Consider the following 16,834-nt stretch of genomic DNA (forward strand, 5'->3'; position numbering starts at 1 on the left):
CCAAATCTAATTCCACAACTCATGGAGCTAATTGTGCCTAAGAACCATGGATATACCATCAAATAAGGATGGTTACATGAGAGCATTAAGCATTAAAGGAATATATGGAACCAGAAGGGTTAGAATTTCTTAAGAGGTTTTTCTTAAACAAGAAATACCAAAATGGTGGTCAATGGCATAAGAAAGTGAAAGAGTAAATTGGAAACATAAAAGGCAGGTCCTTCTAAGTTGATTTGTATCAGAAGCATCATTAATTTCTACAAGAATGGTTATTAACTATAAGTTATCTTCATTAGCAAGTATTCTTTTGCTGTATAAACCATGTATTAGTTTGTTTCTGATTAAGACATTTTGCAGAACTTTTTGTGCATGTCGGCAAATTAAGAAAGATAGGATTTGCGGCAAATTAAGAAAGATATGATTTGATTGATTAAGAGGTTTGAATAAATTTAGGAAGGATTAGATTTGAATAAATTTAAGAAAGTCATATCCTAGGATTAAGGGAAAGATTTAGTCTATCCCTGATTGTGAGAGATTCTAGGGGTTTGCCCTTCCCATCTTTTCTTATTTAAGTTGTATGCTCAATATGTTTTAATCATCAATAAAGAAAATTTTCTTCTTTTCTCCCTCTATATTTCGCCACATGGTATCAGAGCTTTAGGATTCAATCATGAATTTTAAGGCCGCCATGGTTGGCTCTGGTTCAGCCTCTTTGGATGCTACCAGCGGTGTGACGTCTTCGGAGGGAGGTATTCAGTCAGCGGCCATTTCTCTTTCTGAGAATTCTCTTCAAATTACCATTCACAAATTGAATGGAAAAAATTATCTTAAATGGACTCAGTCCGTGCGGTTGGTGATCAACGGCAAAGGGAAACTCGGCTATTTGAACGATGAAGTAAAACCACCAGCCACTGATGATCCAAAGTACAGGCAGTGGCGTTCTGAAAATTCGATGGTTACCGCCTAATTGATCAACTCTATGGATCCAGTGGTTGGAAAACCATTCATGTTCCTACCGACGGCTCGCGATGTGTGAGAAGCTGTTAGGGAAACCTATTCAGATTTGGACAATCATTCACAACTGTTCAAACTGAATACCCGAATGTGGAAGATGCAGCAAGGTGAACATGAAGTAACATCTTATTATAATGAGATGATGGCTGTTTGGCAGGAGCTGGATTTATTTGAAGAAGAAGAATGGAAAAGTCCAAGTGACAGTGCTCGGTACAAAAAGAAGATAGAGAGAGGCCGGGTTTTTGTCTTCTTGGCTGGTTAGAATAAAGGACTCGATGAGGTTCGGGGACATATCTTAGGGCGAAAGCCCTTGCCTACTATAAGAGAAGTTTTTTCAGAAGTGCGTAGAGAAGAAGCATGGCGGCAAGTGATGTTGAAGAATGTTAGTAAAACAAAAATAGAGAATGAAGGGTCCGCTCTTGTGGCCCGAGGTGCAGACTTAGACGGAGATAGACGAGGAGGAAATCAAAGGCTTTGGTGTGATCATTGTAGAAAGCCATGGCATACTCAAGAAACCTATTGGAAGCTGCACGGGAAACCATAGGGTTGGAAGAAAAAATCAGGCAGTGACAACAAGTCAGGGGGAGATGTCTGCGCGCTTCAAGTAAGCAATTCAGATCTAGGGTAGCAATCATCCTCAGAGTCTCTTCTTTTCACAAAGGAACAAATAGAGCACTTATATAAAATGTTTCAATCCCAATCGTTAGGAAACTCTAACCCATCTTGTTCTCTAGCTCAGTCAGGTAATTTTTTCACTACAGCCATTGTTTGTACCAAATCTAATGGCTCCTGGATATTAGATTCAGGTGCCACTGATCATATGATGGCACTTCGCAATTCTTTTCTTCATATACACCCTGTGCAAGGAATCAAAAGGTTAAAATTGCATATAGTTCCTTTGCTAATGTTGCTGGGAAAGGAACCATGTCTATTTCTCCTTTCTAAACCTTAAAGATGTTCTGCATGTTCTTAACCCATCATACAATCTCGTCTGTCAGTAAACTAACCCTTGATCATAATTGTCGAGTTAATTTTTGGTATTCTCGTTGTGAATTTCAGGATTTAACCTCAGGGAAGAGCTAAACAGGATAATGGCCTCTACCTCTTTAATAAAGGATCAACCTTTGGAGGGCAAGACCGCCAGACTTGTTTCAGTTCTCTCTGTTTCTAGTGACAGTGAAGTTTTGTTATGGCATTATCGATTAGGACATCCTAGCTTTCAATATTTAAAGCATCTATTTCCCAAGTTACACATGAATAAAAATCATTCAGTTTTCCAGTGTGAATCTTGTGAATTAGCAAAACATCATCGTGTTGTTTTTCAGTCTCAACCATATAAAAAATCAAAACCATTTACCATGATTCAAAGTGATGTCTCGGGTCCTTCTAGAGTAACAACTCTTTCTGAAAAACGTTGGTTCATTACTTTTATTGATGATCATACTAGGGTCACTTGGGTTTTCGTTTTAAAAGAGAAATCTGATGCTGAAACTGTGTTCAAAAATTTCTACAACATGGTTCAAACACAATTTCAGACTCAGATTAAAATTTTTCGAAGTAATAATGGAAAGGAATTTTTTAACAATGTGTTAGGGAATTTTTTTGCTGAGAAAGGAATTGTACACCAAAGTTTGTGTAATAATACAACTCAACAAAATGAGGTGGCTGAAAGGAAAAACAAACATCTCCTTGAAGTTGTTAGAGCTCTAAGTTTTAAAACTAAGGTTCCTAAGTATCTTGGGGAGAAGCCATTTTAACAGCCACTTATTTGATTAACAGATTGCCTACACGAATTTTGGGTTTTAAAACACCCATACAGGTTTTCACTGACTATTTTCCAAACACTCGGCTAGTGACGAACATTCCCTAAAAAATTTTTGGAAGTGTGGCCTTCGTTCATAACCATGATCCTAAACGTTCAAAACTTGATCCAAAAGCACATAAATGTATTTTTGTAGGCTATCCCACTAATCAGAGAGGTTACAAATGCTTTGATCCAGTTTTGAAAATAATGTTTGTGTCTATGGATGTCACATTCTTTGAAGGAACCTCGTACTACAGCAACTCCCATCTTCAGGGGGAGAGCAACACTAGTAAAGATGGTTTTTTAGATGGTTGTGATTTAATGTTTGAATTTGTCCATAATGATGTTCCTCACAACCGGTCACCGAAAGAAAGTGAGACAGAAAATACAAAATTAGTGGAAACAAATGAATTAAATATTGAAAATGTTGAGTCTACCAATGAACAACCTTTGGCGATACCATCTCAAAATGAAAAAACTGAAACAACAGAGATACGTGCAAAATAGTATAAAGGCCTTGTATATTCAAGGGAGTATCTAGCACAGAAAAGGAGATGCACTATTACGCAGCATCAACAAGAATTTGATCAGAGGTTGGATCATGAAATTCATGATAATTCTCCAAAAATTCCTGAAAACATTCCTCCAGGTAATTCTGATTCTTCTAGTCAGCTTGATCTTCCCATTGCTCTTAGGAAAGGTGTTAGGTCTTGTACAAAACATCCTTTGTCAAATTTTGTATCTTACAAAAATATTTCACCTTCATATTGTGCCTTTATTTCACAAGTGTCTAGTGTATCCATTCCTAACAGTATCCAGGAGACTCTAAATGTTCCCGAGTGGAAAGAAGCTTTTTTTTTAGGAGATGAGAGCTTTGGAAAAGAATGCTACTAGGGAGAAAGTGGATCTGTCGGATGGAAAGACAGTTGTTGGTTGTAAATAGGTGTTTACTCTGAAATACAACTCAAATGAATCCTTGGAGAGATACAAGGCTCGCCTAGTAGCTAAAGGCTTTACTCAGACATATGGAGTGGACTACTCTGAGACTTTTTCTCCAGTGGCGAAGCTAAATACAGTTCAAGTACTCTTATCTATTGTAGCTAATTTTGACTGGCCACTGAATCAACTGGATGTGAAGAATGCCTTTTTGAATGGAGACTTGGAAGAAAAAGTATATATGGAGCCTCCACCTAGTTTCACTGAGAAATAAGTCTCTATATGGACTTAAACAGTCTCCCAGAGCCTGGTTTGAAAGATTCACAAGGTTCGTTAAAAGTCAAGGATATAGTCAAGGACAATCTGATCATACTCTTTTCACAAAGAGATCCACCAAAGACAAGGTTTTGGTTCTGATTGTCTATGTTGATGACATAATCTTGATTGGAGATGATATTGAAGAGATGAGCAAACTGAAGCAGAGCTTAGCCAAGGAATTCAAGATTAAAGACTTAGGCCAGCTAAGGTACTTTCTTGGAATGGAAATGGCAAGATCAAAGAAGGGCATTGTGGTTTTGCAACGAAAATATATTCTACATCTCTTGATTGAAACTAGAATGAGTGGACGCAAACCATCAGACACTCCGATAGAAGTTAATGCTAAGCTTAGAGAAGTTAAAGATGGGGTTTCAGTAGATACGGGTAGATACCAAAGGCTGGTAGGAAGATTGATTTACTTGTCACATACACGTCGTGATACTGCCTTCGCTGTGAGCATGGTGAGTCAATTAATGCACTCCCCGTACGGAGAACATCTTGAAGTTGTGTATCGAATTCTTAAGTATCTAAAAGGCACACCAGGAAAATGACTCTTCTTCTAGAAAAAATGAGAAGAGAGGGGTTGAGGTGTATACAGATGCGGATTGAGCAGGCTCGATCACTGATAGAAGGTCAACTTCGGGGTACTGCACATTTCTTTGGGGCAATTTAGTTACTTGGAGAAGCAAGAAGCAAAGTGTAGTTGCTAGAAGTAGTGTTGAGGCTGAATTCAGATCAATGGCTCAAGGACTGTGTGAGTTCTTTAGCTAAAGAGGGTGCTAGCAAATCTTAAGAGACCAGTGAGTTTTCCTATGAAACTATATTGTGATAACAAGGCAGCTATCAGCATTGCTCATAATCCGGTTCTACATGACAGGACTAAACATGTTGAGAATGACAGACACTTTATAAAGGAGAAGCTTGAAGAAAGAATAATTTGCACTCCGTTTGTACCAACCACGCAGCAAGTTGCAGATGTTCTAACTAAGGGCTTGTTGAGACAGCCATTTGAGCTTCAAGTTAGAAAGTTGGGCATGATAGATATCTTTGCACCAACTTGAGGGGGAGTGTCGGCAAATTAAGAAAGATAGGATTTGCGGCAAAGTAAGAAAGATATGATTTGATTGATTAAGATATTTGAATAAATTTAGGAAAGTCATATCCTAGGATTAAGAGAAAGATGTAGTCTATCCCTGATTGTGAGAGATTCTAGGGTTTTGCCTTTCCCATCTTTTTTTATTTAAGTGTATGCTCAATATGTTCTAATCATCAATAAAGAAAATTTTCTTCTTTTCTCCCTTTATATTTCGCCACAATGCATTTTACGTAATATGATTCATCAACACTTTTCTAATCCTAGGTCTCTGAAAAGTTGTTGCAACTCCAGTCTTGAATTTGAGTTCTATGGTTGATAGGAAATGATAATTATCAAAAAAAAATGGCATAGTGATGATACTTGGGATTTGGATTGAATTGAATGCCAAGGGTATTTTTGTCATTTTGCAACTTTTTGTGGAGTCCGGGGACAGGGTTTAATTTGTCTGGTTATAGTTTGTTTATGATTAAAATTTCAGAGTCAATGCATAAGTAGGATTAGAGTTATTGAGTCTTATTTGAATTGAAATAGGATATGACAGCTTAGTTTGCGTCCTACTAGAATTATTGAGTCTAACAGTTTGACTCCTACGACTATTATGAGTCTAACAGTTTGACTCCTAGGATTATTATGAGTTTAGTCTATAAATGATTCCCATGCCCTAGAGTGATTCTAGGCACCCTGTGAGTGATTCCAGATAATTTTCTCTCTTCTTTCTCTCCCCATTTTCTCTCTTATTCCTTCAATGATTCTAGACACCCTGTGAGTGATTCCAGGTAATTTCTCTCCCCATTACAGCCATCGACAGCCATAAAACTCTAATCAATAAGACCATTCAACATTCTCTAAGGACTAGGACTGAGCTGGTCTTACATCAGTTGGCATCAGAGCCAAGGTTATAGGCTGTTATCATCATGGCTACACATAGTGGCAAGCAGTACAGGGGTTGGCTAACTGATACATCAATGGTACAAATGTAACCCTATCAAATTTCCACCTCTCTTATTTATTTTGGTTTCTTTTGGATATTTGTCCTAATAAGCATTATGTTATAACCCAAATCCTTTACCACAACCAACCTTGAATGCATTCCATTAAGAATCAATTTATGTTAATGATTTTGTATTTGTTTGTGTTGCATCAGTAGTTCAGTACTCCTCTTTTATCCAGTAACAAGGTTGAAAGAGCTCATTAATGGAACCTTTGAAAGGAAAACTTTAGGCCTGGTTTGTTTGCAATGCGAAGTATGGCAGTGCAAACAATTTGAGTGCATATTCTGGTTTGTTGGTGTTTCAGCTTATGCCTAATTTTGTGTGTTTGCATTGTAGACGAAGTAAAATGAAACCTTCAGCGATGTACATTAAAACCCAAAGAAAAAGTGAACCAAAAGCATTCTTTTAAATTTTATACCCATGCATTTGTCATAGTACAAATGAAATCGCACTACAAACAAATGGAGCCTTAGGCTCAGTTTGCTTGCTGTAGGAATTTCATTTGCACTGGTGTAAATATATTGGATTACAAATAGGTTGAATGTAAATTCTGATTTATTGTTGCTTCAGATTTGACTTCATATTATTTGTTTGTGAGAAGTGAAATAGGAAGTAAAATGAAGCAGTTCCCACTTTATATGAAAGAGAGTGGAGGTAGAAGGAAAGTTATTTGTTTGGGAGTGAGGTAGGAAGCAAGATGATGTAATCCCCATTTTACCTTGGTATGCTTTTGGGAGGAAACCCAAGAGCAGATAGCTTCTGGAAACCAATAGTGGAAAGGTAGGTATAAAGTTAGCCTTATGGAAGAGAAACTATAATTCTTTGGGAGGAAGAATAGCCTTGATAAAATCCACCCTAGCCAACTTACCCACTTACTACCTATCCACCTTTAGGATCCCAGTTAAAATAGCTATACAGCTCGAAAAAATGATGAGGGGCTTCTTGTGAGAGCTCACTTACTACCTATCCTTTAGGATCCCGGCTAAAATAGCTAAACAGCTAGGAAAAAACACAGATAAGGGACTACTTGTGGGAGCTAGGAGATGAAAGGAAATATCATTTGGTGATGTGGGAATAGGTGTGCAAACCTAAGGAGCAAGGAGGATTGGGTGTTGGAAATGTGATAAAAAAGGAATACAGCTCTTCTAGGAAAGTGGTTTTGGAGATTTCCCTTAAAAGGACACAAACTATGGCACAAGGCTTTTGAAAGCATTCATGGTTAGTGATATAAAAGGTGCCCCTAATCGCACAGGCGAGGTGCACTTTAGGGTAGGTGCTTCGCCCAAGTCCTAGGTGCAGCCCTTTCAAAAGGCGCACGCCTGGTGCACCTGATGCACCTTGCACCTCAGCCCAGGCGTGCGCCTTTTGAAAGTTTAACGCTTTTTTCGCTCACTTCACTCGTTCACCGAAGCTCCAAGAACCCCCTATTTGGTAATGTTGTTCATTCATTCATCCTACTAAAATATCTTCTTAAAAAGCAATTAAAATTATAAAATCATTATTTTTGTGTGAAAACTAAGAATTTAAGACCCTAACATGGACTTGTTTGGCCTTGCCTCGAGCAGTGTGGCAAAAAGGCAGCTTGTAGAATCAGGAATGTAAAATGTTTTACATCACATTAGCTACTTGAAGTAATGCATTTGAGGAAAAAAAGAGATAGTGGGTTTTACATGCTTGAAAATGTTTTATATGTTTGATTTTATTTTTAAATTTCCATTTGAATATGCTTTACAGTTTATGTATTTTAATTTTAAGTAATAGGTCTTTTAAAACATTTATTTTAAAATTTAAGTTCATATTTTTTATTAATATCATGTTTAATATTTTTTTATTTTTTGCATTTTTTGAATTTTCTGACATTTTTTATTTTTAGCATTTTTTGTATTTTTGCACCTTGCTTCAAAAAGGTGCACGCATTGTTCATGGTGTAGAGAACAATGGTTGGGATGCAAAACTTGTGCCTCACATCCCCTTGGAAAGCAATATTTGAGGTATTGCATACCTTTCTTAATTTTATCCAATTTGATGTGGGTTGTGGGAACAAAATTGTATTCTAGGAAGACCTCTAGTTTGGGGATGTGCCACTTAAATTATAATTCCCTATACTCTACTCTTTATCAAACCTTAAGGCCGAACCTATTTCTAGATTTGGATTGCTCTCAAAACATGGCTTAAGTTGGAACTTTGGTTTCAGAAGGGGTTTGAAAGACAGTAAACATGAATCCCTTTTGCTCCAAATGGTTCTCACACAGTTTTGAATGAGGATTAAGGTCTTTAAATCAGACAATGCAAGAGAATATTTTGAGAAGGATTTGGCTACATATTTTTTGGAGATGAGTGCTCAAAGTCTATTCCACTTCTTGTTCCTTCATCCAGTCCATCAACTCCACCATCAGTTACACCTGTTCCTCTTCATGTTCCTTCACCTAGTCCATCAACTCCACCATTAGATTTAGCCCCACTGCTTGATCCACTACAACCTGCTTCACATTTCTTTCAGCACCAATGCAAGAGGGTTTACCCCACACATGCTCCACTAACCTATGCCACTTTTCGTCGGTCTTCCAAGATTCCAAGTTCGGCTTATACAATTCCAAGTACTTCCCTTGAACCTGCTATTTCCATTGATGATGTTAACACAGATGTCGAAATTGATCTCAATCTTCCCATTGCACTCCGCAAGGAAAAGAGAGTATACAGCCCATTGCATTTCACACCATCTCTCATATAATGCCCTATCACCCTCCTACCATGCCTTCCTTTCTTCTCTAGATTCTGTGTCTATACCCAGGAATGTTAGTGAGGCTTTCTCCAAACCCAACTGGAGAACAACTATGATAGAAGAAATGGATGCTTTGATTAAGAACCAAACATGGGAGATAGTTGATATTCCTATAGAAAAGAAGATAGTTGGATGTAGATGGGTGTTCACTGTAAAGAACAAGGTTGAAGGCAGCATAGAGAGGTACAAGGCCAGGTTGGTTGCAAAAGGGTATACACAGACCAATGGTAGTTAAGATGAACTCAGCTCGGATCCTCTTGTCTCTAACAGCCACTTATTCATGGCAACTCTTCCAACTTATGTTAACAATGCATTTCTTTAGATTGTAGGAAGAGGTATACATAGACCTTCCAGCCAGTTTCTATGAGAATGTTGGTGAGGAAAAAGCTTGCAAGCTGAAAAAGTCATTATATGGTGTGAAACAATCACCTAGAAAGGCATGGTTTGACAGGTTTAGGGGGCATTGATCCATTTTGGATACACAGATCCAGTCAGATCACACTCTCTTTGTGAAGATTAGAGAAGCACTTGTGTCAATGCTAATTGTGCATGTGGGTGATATAATTGTTACAGGGAATATCTAAGGGAGACTGGTGCACTCAAGAAGTCACTGCAGTAAGAATTTGAGATTAAGGATTTAGGTGAACTAAAATATTTTTTTGGGGATTGAGGTTGCAAGATCCAAGCATGGTATATTCATCTCTCATAGGAAGTATGTCTTGGACCTACTACAGGAAACTAGGAAGCTAGGAGTTAAACCAACTAATACTTCTATTGACCTGAACCATATGATTAATGCTTTGGATGGTGAGTTAGCTAAGGATGTTGGGAGATATCAGTGGTAGGTCGGCTACTATATTTATGTATGACACGTCCAAACATTTCTTATGTTGTTAGTATTGTGAGTCAGTATATGCATGTTCCTTGGGTTCTGCACTGGAAAGCCATTGATAGGATATTTGCATACCAGAAGTCTGAAGAAGCACCCTGGCAGAGGAATTCTATTCTTAGATCATAATTGGAGTCTTATACAACTGCAAATTGGGCAAATTGTTTGAATGCCAGGAGATCCACATCAAGGGTATGCACCTTTGTGGGAGAAAATTTGGTTTCATGGAAGAGTAAAAAGCAGTTAGTGGTTGCTAGGTCAAGTACAGAGGCCAAATATAAATCTATGGCCCATGGTGTTTTCGAATTACTTTGAGTTAGATCCTTACTAAGTGAAATTAAGATAGATGAAAAGGAGCCAATGATGTTATATTGTGGCAACCAAGCTACAATCAATATTGTCCACAATCCAGTTCAGCATGATAGGACAAAAGACATTGAGGCTGATAGACAGTTCATAAGAGAAAGGGTGACAACCAGAAAAGTCTACCTACCTTATATCTCCTCTGAATTACAGTTAGTTGATGTCTTTACCAAGGAGTTGTAAAGAACAAGCTTGAACATGACCTACGCATAGGCGACTAGGCGATTTTTAGAAGTCGCCTCGCCCAACACCAAGGTGTTTTTGTATTAGGCGCTATATACATATATATATTGAATGTGCACATGTATTATATCATTTTATTGGTTTGTTTTATTTTATTAGAATACACCATGTATGTTACCATTTTTTTATTAAAGTAATTCTCTTTTACATTAAAACTAAGAAAGTTTCTTTGGGTTTGAGACTTTGAGTTTTGAACCGAGAGCTGAGAAGAGAAAGCGAGGACTAAGAAGTTTCCATTGTTCAGTCCAAGACCTCCATGTACGTTTCCTCCTCCTTCCTAAAACCACACCGGTATTCCTTCTTTCTTATTTTTAACAATCCTCCTCCTCCATTATTTTAGCCTGAAATAGGGTCTCCACCCCCTTAAACACAATCCACATCGTCCTCTTGGACAACTTATGTTGGGAATGAAACAGGGGCTCCACCCCCTTATTTTTCTCTCTTTTCTTAGCTGCACTCCGCCATTTTTGTTGGCTAGGATGCTATCCATGGCATTTTATGTTTTATTCGAATGATTTTATTGCTAATAGCTAGCATACATGTATGTTGATTAGTATAAAAAACCAATAAAGTAGCTTAAGAGGGGTAGGAATATTTATTTTATACATTCAAATTCCATCGCCTAGACAACGCCTAGGCACCTTGACAACTATAGACCTACGCAAGTTGGGAATGTGTGACATTTACTTCCAACTTGAGGGGGACTGTTGAGGATTTTGTATAGATTTGTTAGTTATTTTTGTTAATTATTTGTTTAGATAGGATGTGGGGACTACAACACTCTTGTTGAGACCCTTTGAGTGATGTTTTTAAGTTTTTTATGCAATTTTATGTGTTAGCCACCCTATAAGGGCATATTAGTCATTGTACTCTTCTTTTAATTAAAGTATAAATACTAATGGAGAGGGCGGCCAAATCTGATTTACTCTCTCTTTTTCAACTTCTCTTCTCTTCTCTTTCTCTTCTTCCACAAGAAACTCTTCTTTTCTTTGTAGATCTTTGATTTAGCAGGTTTGTACTATCTTCTTCTCCGCCGAGAACTTTTCTTAAGGATGACCAACTCTCCCTTCCAACCGAACTCGGTAATGGAAAGAATTGTACCATCAAGGAAACCTTTGGACCAGCTTATTGCCTCCCTACCTATAACTACCAACAATCTCTTCTCTTCTTTGATTTTAACTACTGAACCTCCACCAATTTCTTCTAGGAGAAATCTTTTCTTTTCCATGAGCAGCACCTTTCTCCACCTTGTCGCCAACAAAAAACTCTCCATCTCTGGATGAAGTTTATATCCACTATTAAATTATTAGAGATTAAATCATTTCTTACTACTTCTACACATGTCCTTTTTGGTCTACCCCAAGCTCTTCTAGCCCCTTCAATGTGTAACAAATCACTTCTAACTGGTTCTATTGGTGGTATTCTACACACATGCCCAAACCATTTTAGTCTAATCTCTCTCATTATCACCTATTAGAGCTACTCCTAGGTTCCTATGGATGACTTCATTTATAATCCTATCTTTTCTAGTTTTTCCACTCGTCCATCCTCGCATTCACATTTCTGCCACATACATTTTCTTGACATGTTCTTTTTTTTCATCAATAACAGAGTTTCATTAAAAATATTTAAAAGAATTACAAGGTATGGAGAGGTAAACTATCTTAACTCTCCACAAACAAGAAAACTATTACAATTGAGCCCAAAACAACTGGTTTCTCCCCACCCCTTGCTTTGTTAAAACATCAGAAAAACCATTTGCTGGAGTTTCATTAAAAAATATTTAAAAGAATTACAAGGTATGGAGAGGTAAACTATCTTAACTCTCCACAAACAAGAAAACTATTACAATTGAGCCCAAAACAACTGGTTTCTCCCCACCCCTTGCTTTGCTAAAACATCAGAAAAACCATTTGCTGCCCTCTTAATCCAGATGAACTGCACTTCGATATCTTGAGTCATCCACTTGAATCTCTTCTTTTCATTATTGAAAATCCAAAAACCTTTATCTTCCTTTTGCAACCACTCTAATACCTTAATCTCTTTTTTTCATTATTGACATGTTTCTTGACTGCCCAACACCTTTCTCCATATAACATAGCTGGCCTTACAACTGTTCTATAGAATTTTCCTTTTTAATCTAAATGGTTTTTTTGAAGATACTAAATGGTTTTCGCCTATCACATAAAAGTCCAGATGAACCCCTCCATTTTGCCCATCCCATTCTAATTCTTTAGGTGATGTCCTCTTCAAAACATAGTCCAAGAAATTCCAATTAACACGATTGTAGGCCTTCTTCAAATTTACCTTAGACATCAAGCCCGCTCTTCCACTTCTAAATCTAGAATCAATCAGCTCATTTGCTATTAACACCCTGTCCACTATTAACCTTCCCTCTACAAATGCACCTTGACTCTCCAAAATGACACCGTCCATCACATTTTTCAACCACTTTTTTTTATCAGCAAACACATTTTTCAACCACTTTGCTAACACCTTGACACCACCCATTCAGACAAGCATTGAGTAGTGCCCTTTATAATCATAGAAGACCCCTTCAATAGTCAATGGTATGGTATGTCCTAGGATCACAATATCAATTTGCTAAAATGAGGCTACAAGACTGAACATGCACATGATGGCATTAAAGATCATATAGTAAGACTTGGTATAGAGCATTTGGAAGGAAAGGAAGGACCTTCAATTTGGCTGTGAGCAGATGCAATCATCTTCATAACAGATCAGACTATGAATTTTAGAGACTATGATAGTTCTAATTAGAAATTTTTTTTATTTAATTGGAATATTTTTCAGTATAGAAGGTGGTAGTACTCTAAAAATATCAAAAGGCTTCAGGCCTTTTATGGTTCATCTTTAAATCCATAATTAATTAAATACTTTTAACAACATAAATAAAAATGCTGTACCACTGGTTAAAGCCAACAGCGAAGTGGTTCTGTTTGACAAATTCAAGCCCTTGGACTCTTGGACAATTGACCTTTGAAGAGAGAAAACGTCCATGGTTTCCAGCATGAACTGCCCATTCAAATGGATCCCTTGATCTGCAAATAGCCTCACAAATGCTTTAGCAAGAGCTGGGACTGCTAGAGAAGACTTTATATGTGGGACCCTAAGATGGGGTTTAATTAGTAAGAAAGTTGGGAAAATAAGGTTATTATATGGGGCAACCTTGGGTTGTTACTTTGTTCAGGTCCTTATAACCATGTCCGTGGAAATAAGGTTTTCTGATCCTATCCTTTAATATAATCTCTGTTTTGTTATGGATCAAAAATAATGTTGAATGGCAAGCATCTAAACTAGTAAAATTAATACAACACATCATGAAGTCCCAGCTTTGAAAATGGGAAATGGTTCAGTACAAGTGCACACTCAAGCCACTAAAGGAACTCAATATGAAGACTTCAGGTTCCAAATTAGGAATAAGGTGCTGTAAAAGTGATCCATACCAATCCACAAAAGCAAGGTCAAAATCTTCAAATTGAAGGAAAATTACTATTCTTCAAGAATTGGATTTTTTTATCAATAACTGTAACTTTTCACTAAAGTTAAAAGAGTATTGGACTATGGTACAAACAAAGAATACGGTGAGAGATAAGCTCTCTTATCTCTCCCCTCCAAGTAAAATGAAAATTACAGCTGTGCCCAAAATAATTGATTTCTTCCCACCCCTTGTTTGGCTAGTGCATCACAGCCATAGAGTTTGCCGTTCTTTTCACGCATTGTAGCTTTAGATCCAGATTCCTAGTGATCCAATCGAAATTTATTCTTCTCATTATTGTACCTCCACATCCCAGCTTCCTCTCTCTTGAGCCATGCCACAACCAGCTTGGAGTCCCCTTGTATAATTAATTTCCTCAAGTTTATAGTTCCTGCCCTCTGTACCCCTTCTATCAGAGCCACCACTTCTGCCCTTAAACAGTCTCCTTCACCAGCTGGGCCTGTTCGAGAATTGGAAATTCATGAAAAGTATTTAAGAAACTTTGAAGCAACTCAAAACTTTCCATTTTTTTTCTTTTGACGGGTCATCTTTATATACATCGCTAAAAAATGGGTTAACTACGTAATGAAAAAATGTCGAATCTCCAAACGACAACTTCGAAACCTACCTGCAATTATATCATTGTGAAACACACGATAGACGTCCAAAAGCAAAATAGTTAGACTAACCTCCAAAAGCCCACTTGTGTGATGTTGCATTCGAATGGAGAAACTTGGGGTGTATGCGTGCATGCTCCAGTTGACCTTCCAAGTGAAGATATCTCAACTTACTGCTCAAAGAATTTCTAAAAACTTTGTTTTATTTAAAACACACAAACACACACAGAAAAAAATATTGAAGGAAAAGAAGGAAAACCTGGTCCAGGAGTTGATTTCGTAGGGCCGACATCATAGTCCCCTGCTTTCCAGAAACTACCCGAGAAGAACGTTTGGCTCTGATTGCTCGAACTAGGAAGAGGGACTATTACCTGACTGTTCAATTCTACTCCTTCCCCGTGCAATGGCTGCTCTCTACACGCATTTCCGATGCCGTTTTCGTCATCGCTACTATCGATGGCGATGGAATTAATAGGGTCCTTTTCTTGTTTTGGCAACATATCTCAGCAATAGCTCTGAAACATGAGAACGAGGAATTCAATGTTTAGGGTTTGGGGTTCTTTCTCTTCTTCCCCATTTTTACATATGCTAAGGTTTGCCGGTTCAAATGCATGAATCCAGATACTGCATTGAAGAGGGAAAAAAACGCAGTAACTCAGAATGACAAAACAAAAGAAACACATATAAGTTGCATATGCAGATACTGTGAGCCACGACTGCGGCTTCTTCGTTTACCTGCTGTTCGATTATTCGGCGCGGATTGTGAGGTTTCTCTCTGCTAAATTAGCGCGGCGATGAAACAAAATCGTTGGAGAAAACCCAGAAAGATGTACTTCTGCAATTGTCGGGACGAAAGGACGCATAAATATATAAATCGAACCGAACCGAACCGATATAAATTACATAAGGCTGCGTTTGTTTCCAATGCAAATGCAAATGTACCTGCATTTTTGCCCTCATCCCGGTTCATGAATGCAATGCCGGTTCACGTGTTAATCTGATTTTTGTACTCTTTTCGTTTGCTTGGAATTGATATAAAATGAGGGTACGAATTTGCTGGCGTTTGGTTGACATCGATATCTAATCTGACTCAATCCGACCAACAAAAGAGTAGAATCAGTGTTTAACAAACGGTTCATTTAATAACCAAAATGTCTATAACTGTCCCAACACACACTACATATCCATAACGTAAACATTTTTAATAGTATCTAAAATCCTTTGAGATAGTTTGGCTATCTTCTCAAAGGTAACATTTCCAACTTGCATTGTTGACACATGTTTCAAACCTTAGTTGACTAGTAGAAGCTATTCCTTTCACAACCCCTGTATTTATAATTTTTTTTTCTGATTGCTAGCTACACGTCTTGAAACGGGTACCCACACCAACAAATTTCCAACCCATAATTCATTTTGGTTCAGGCTTTAGGTAAATTTGTAACATATTTATTTATTTTTTCTCACTTCTTACATAATACAACAAGTAAGATAATTTACATGATAACGCTTCCAGAAACCCTAATAAATCCTATCATTCTTTCATCAAAACAGCAGCTTTGGTGAAAACAGAGCTAGGCATTTTTCAAAACCAACCTAGTTTTTAGTATTCCAGGAAGCTTTGTAAGAGATATTTTCTTTTCACGAAACATACTTTGCCTACCTTCGAAAGTATTGTGATTTGTGATAGAGAAGCCACTAAAACTTGGGTTGGATCTCTCTCAGATGAAGATGATGCAGGTTATATGGGGAGACCCATATTTTGTTGAAGATCACTCCATATCTGCTCATCTGTTCACAAATATGAGAATGATCACTCCATATCACTCCATATCAGCTCATTTGTTGGATCTCCTTCCCCTTTCTATTCAATCCATTCACATTTCATTCGAACAGGAGATATTCTAACACGCCCTAAACAATCCATTCACATTTCATTAAAGGTACTGTCGGCCTTCAAACAATGATACCTGATAACAGTCAGCATTCGCATTTCCTAATCAAGCCATTCACATATCATTGGAGGTATTGTCAGCCTTCAAACATTGAGACAACATAACAGTCAGCATTCACATTTACAGTTCAATCAATGAGACCTGATAACAGTCGACATTCACATTTCCTATTCAATCCATTCACATTTCATTGGATGAGTTTATCATGGAAAAGTATAAGGGATAAGTATAATTGACCTGATAACGGAGGATAAATATAAATATATCAGATCAGATCAGTTTATCCGGTCCCATAATGATAACAGAGGATAAATACATGAAAACAAATG

At 37.5% G+C, this 16,834-nt stretch overlaps 1 protein-coding gene across 2 annotated transcripts in view; it reads right to left on the bottom strand.

Moving 5' to 3' along the window:
• The window catches only part of LOC148876339 (protein MICRORCHIDIA 2-like), an 86,523-nt gene extending 70,876 nt beyond the window's left edge, over window positions 1–15,647 (bottom strand). Inside the window, exons 1-4 of one of the 2 annotated variants that reach the window (XM_088966642.1) lie at window positions 15,496–15,647; window positions 15,289–15,388; window positions 14,813–15,068; window positions 14,626–14,700 (exon numbers count right to left, since the gene is read on the bottom strand). In XM_088966642.1, coding sequence (XP_088822768.1) covers window positions 14,626–14,700; window positions 14,813–15,053 — 316 coding nt within the window. In that variant the 5' untranslated portion in view covers window positions 15,054–15,068; window positions 15,289–15,388; window positions 15,496–15,647. Of the gene's footprint in view, window positions 1–14,625; window positions 14,701–14,812; window positions 15,178–15,288; window positions 15,389–15,495 lie in introns of those variants that run through there. The other variant, XM_088966641.1, reaches the window with a different exon arrangement.
• Between the last annotated feature and the right edge of the window lie 1,187 nt (window positions 15,648–16,834).

The sequence above is a fragment of the Nelumbo lutea genome, chromosome 1 (assembly GCF_056320005.1).
Source record: "Nelumbo lutea isolate HS-2025 chromosome 1, American lotus-T2T, whole genome shotgun sequence".
Classification (NCBI taxonomy): Eukaryota; Viridiplantae; Streptophyta; class Magnoliopsida; order Proteales; family Nelumbonaceae; genus Nelumbo; species Nelumbo lutea.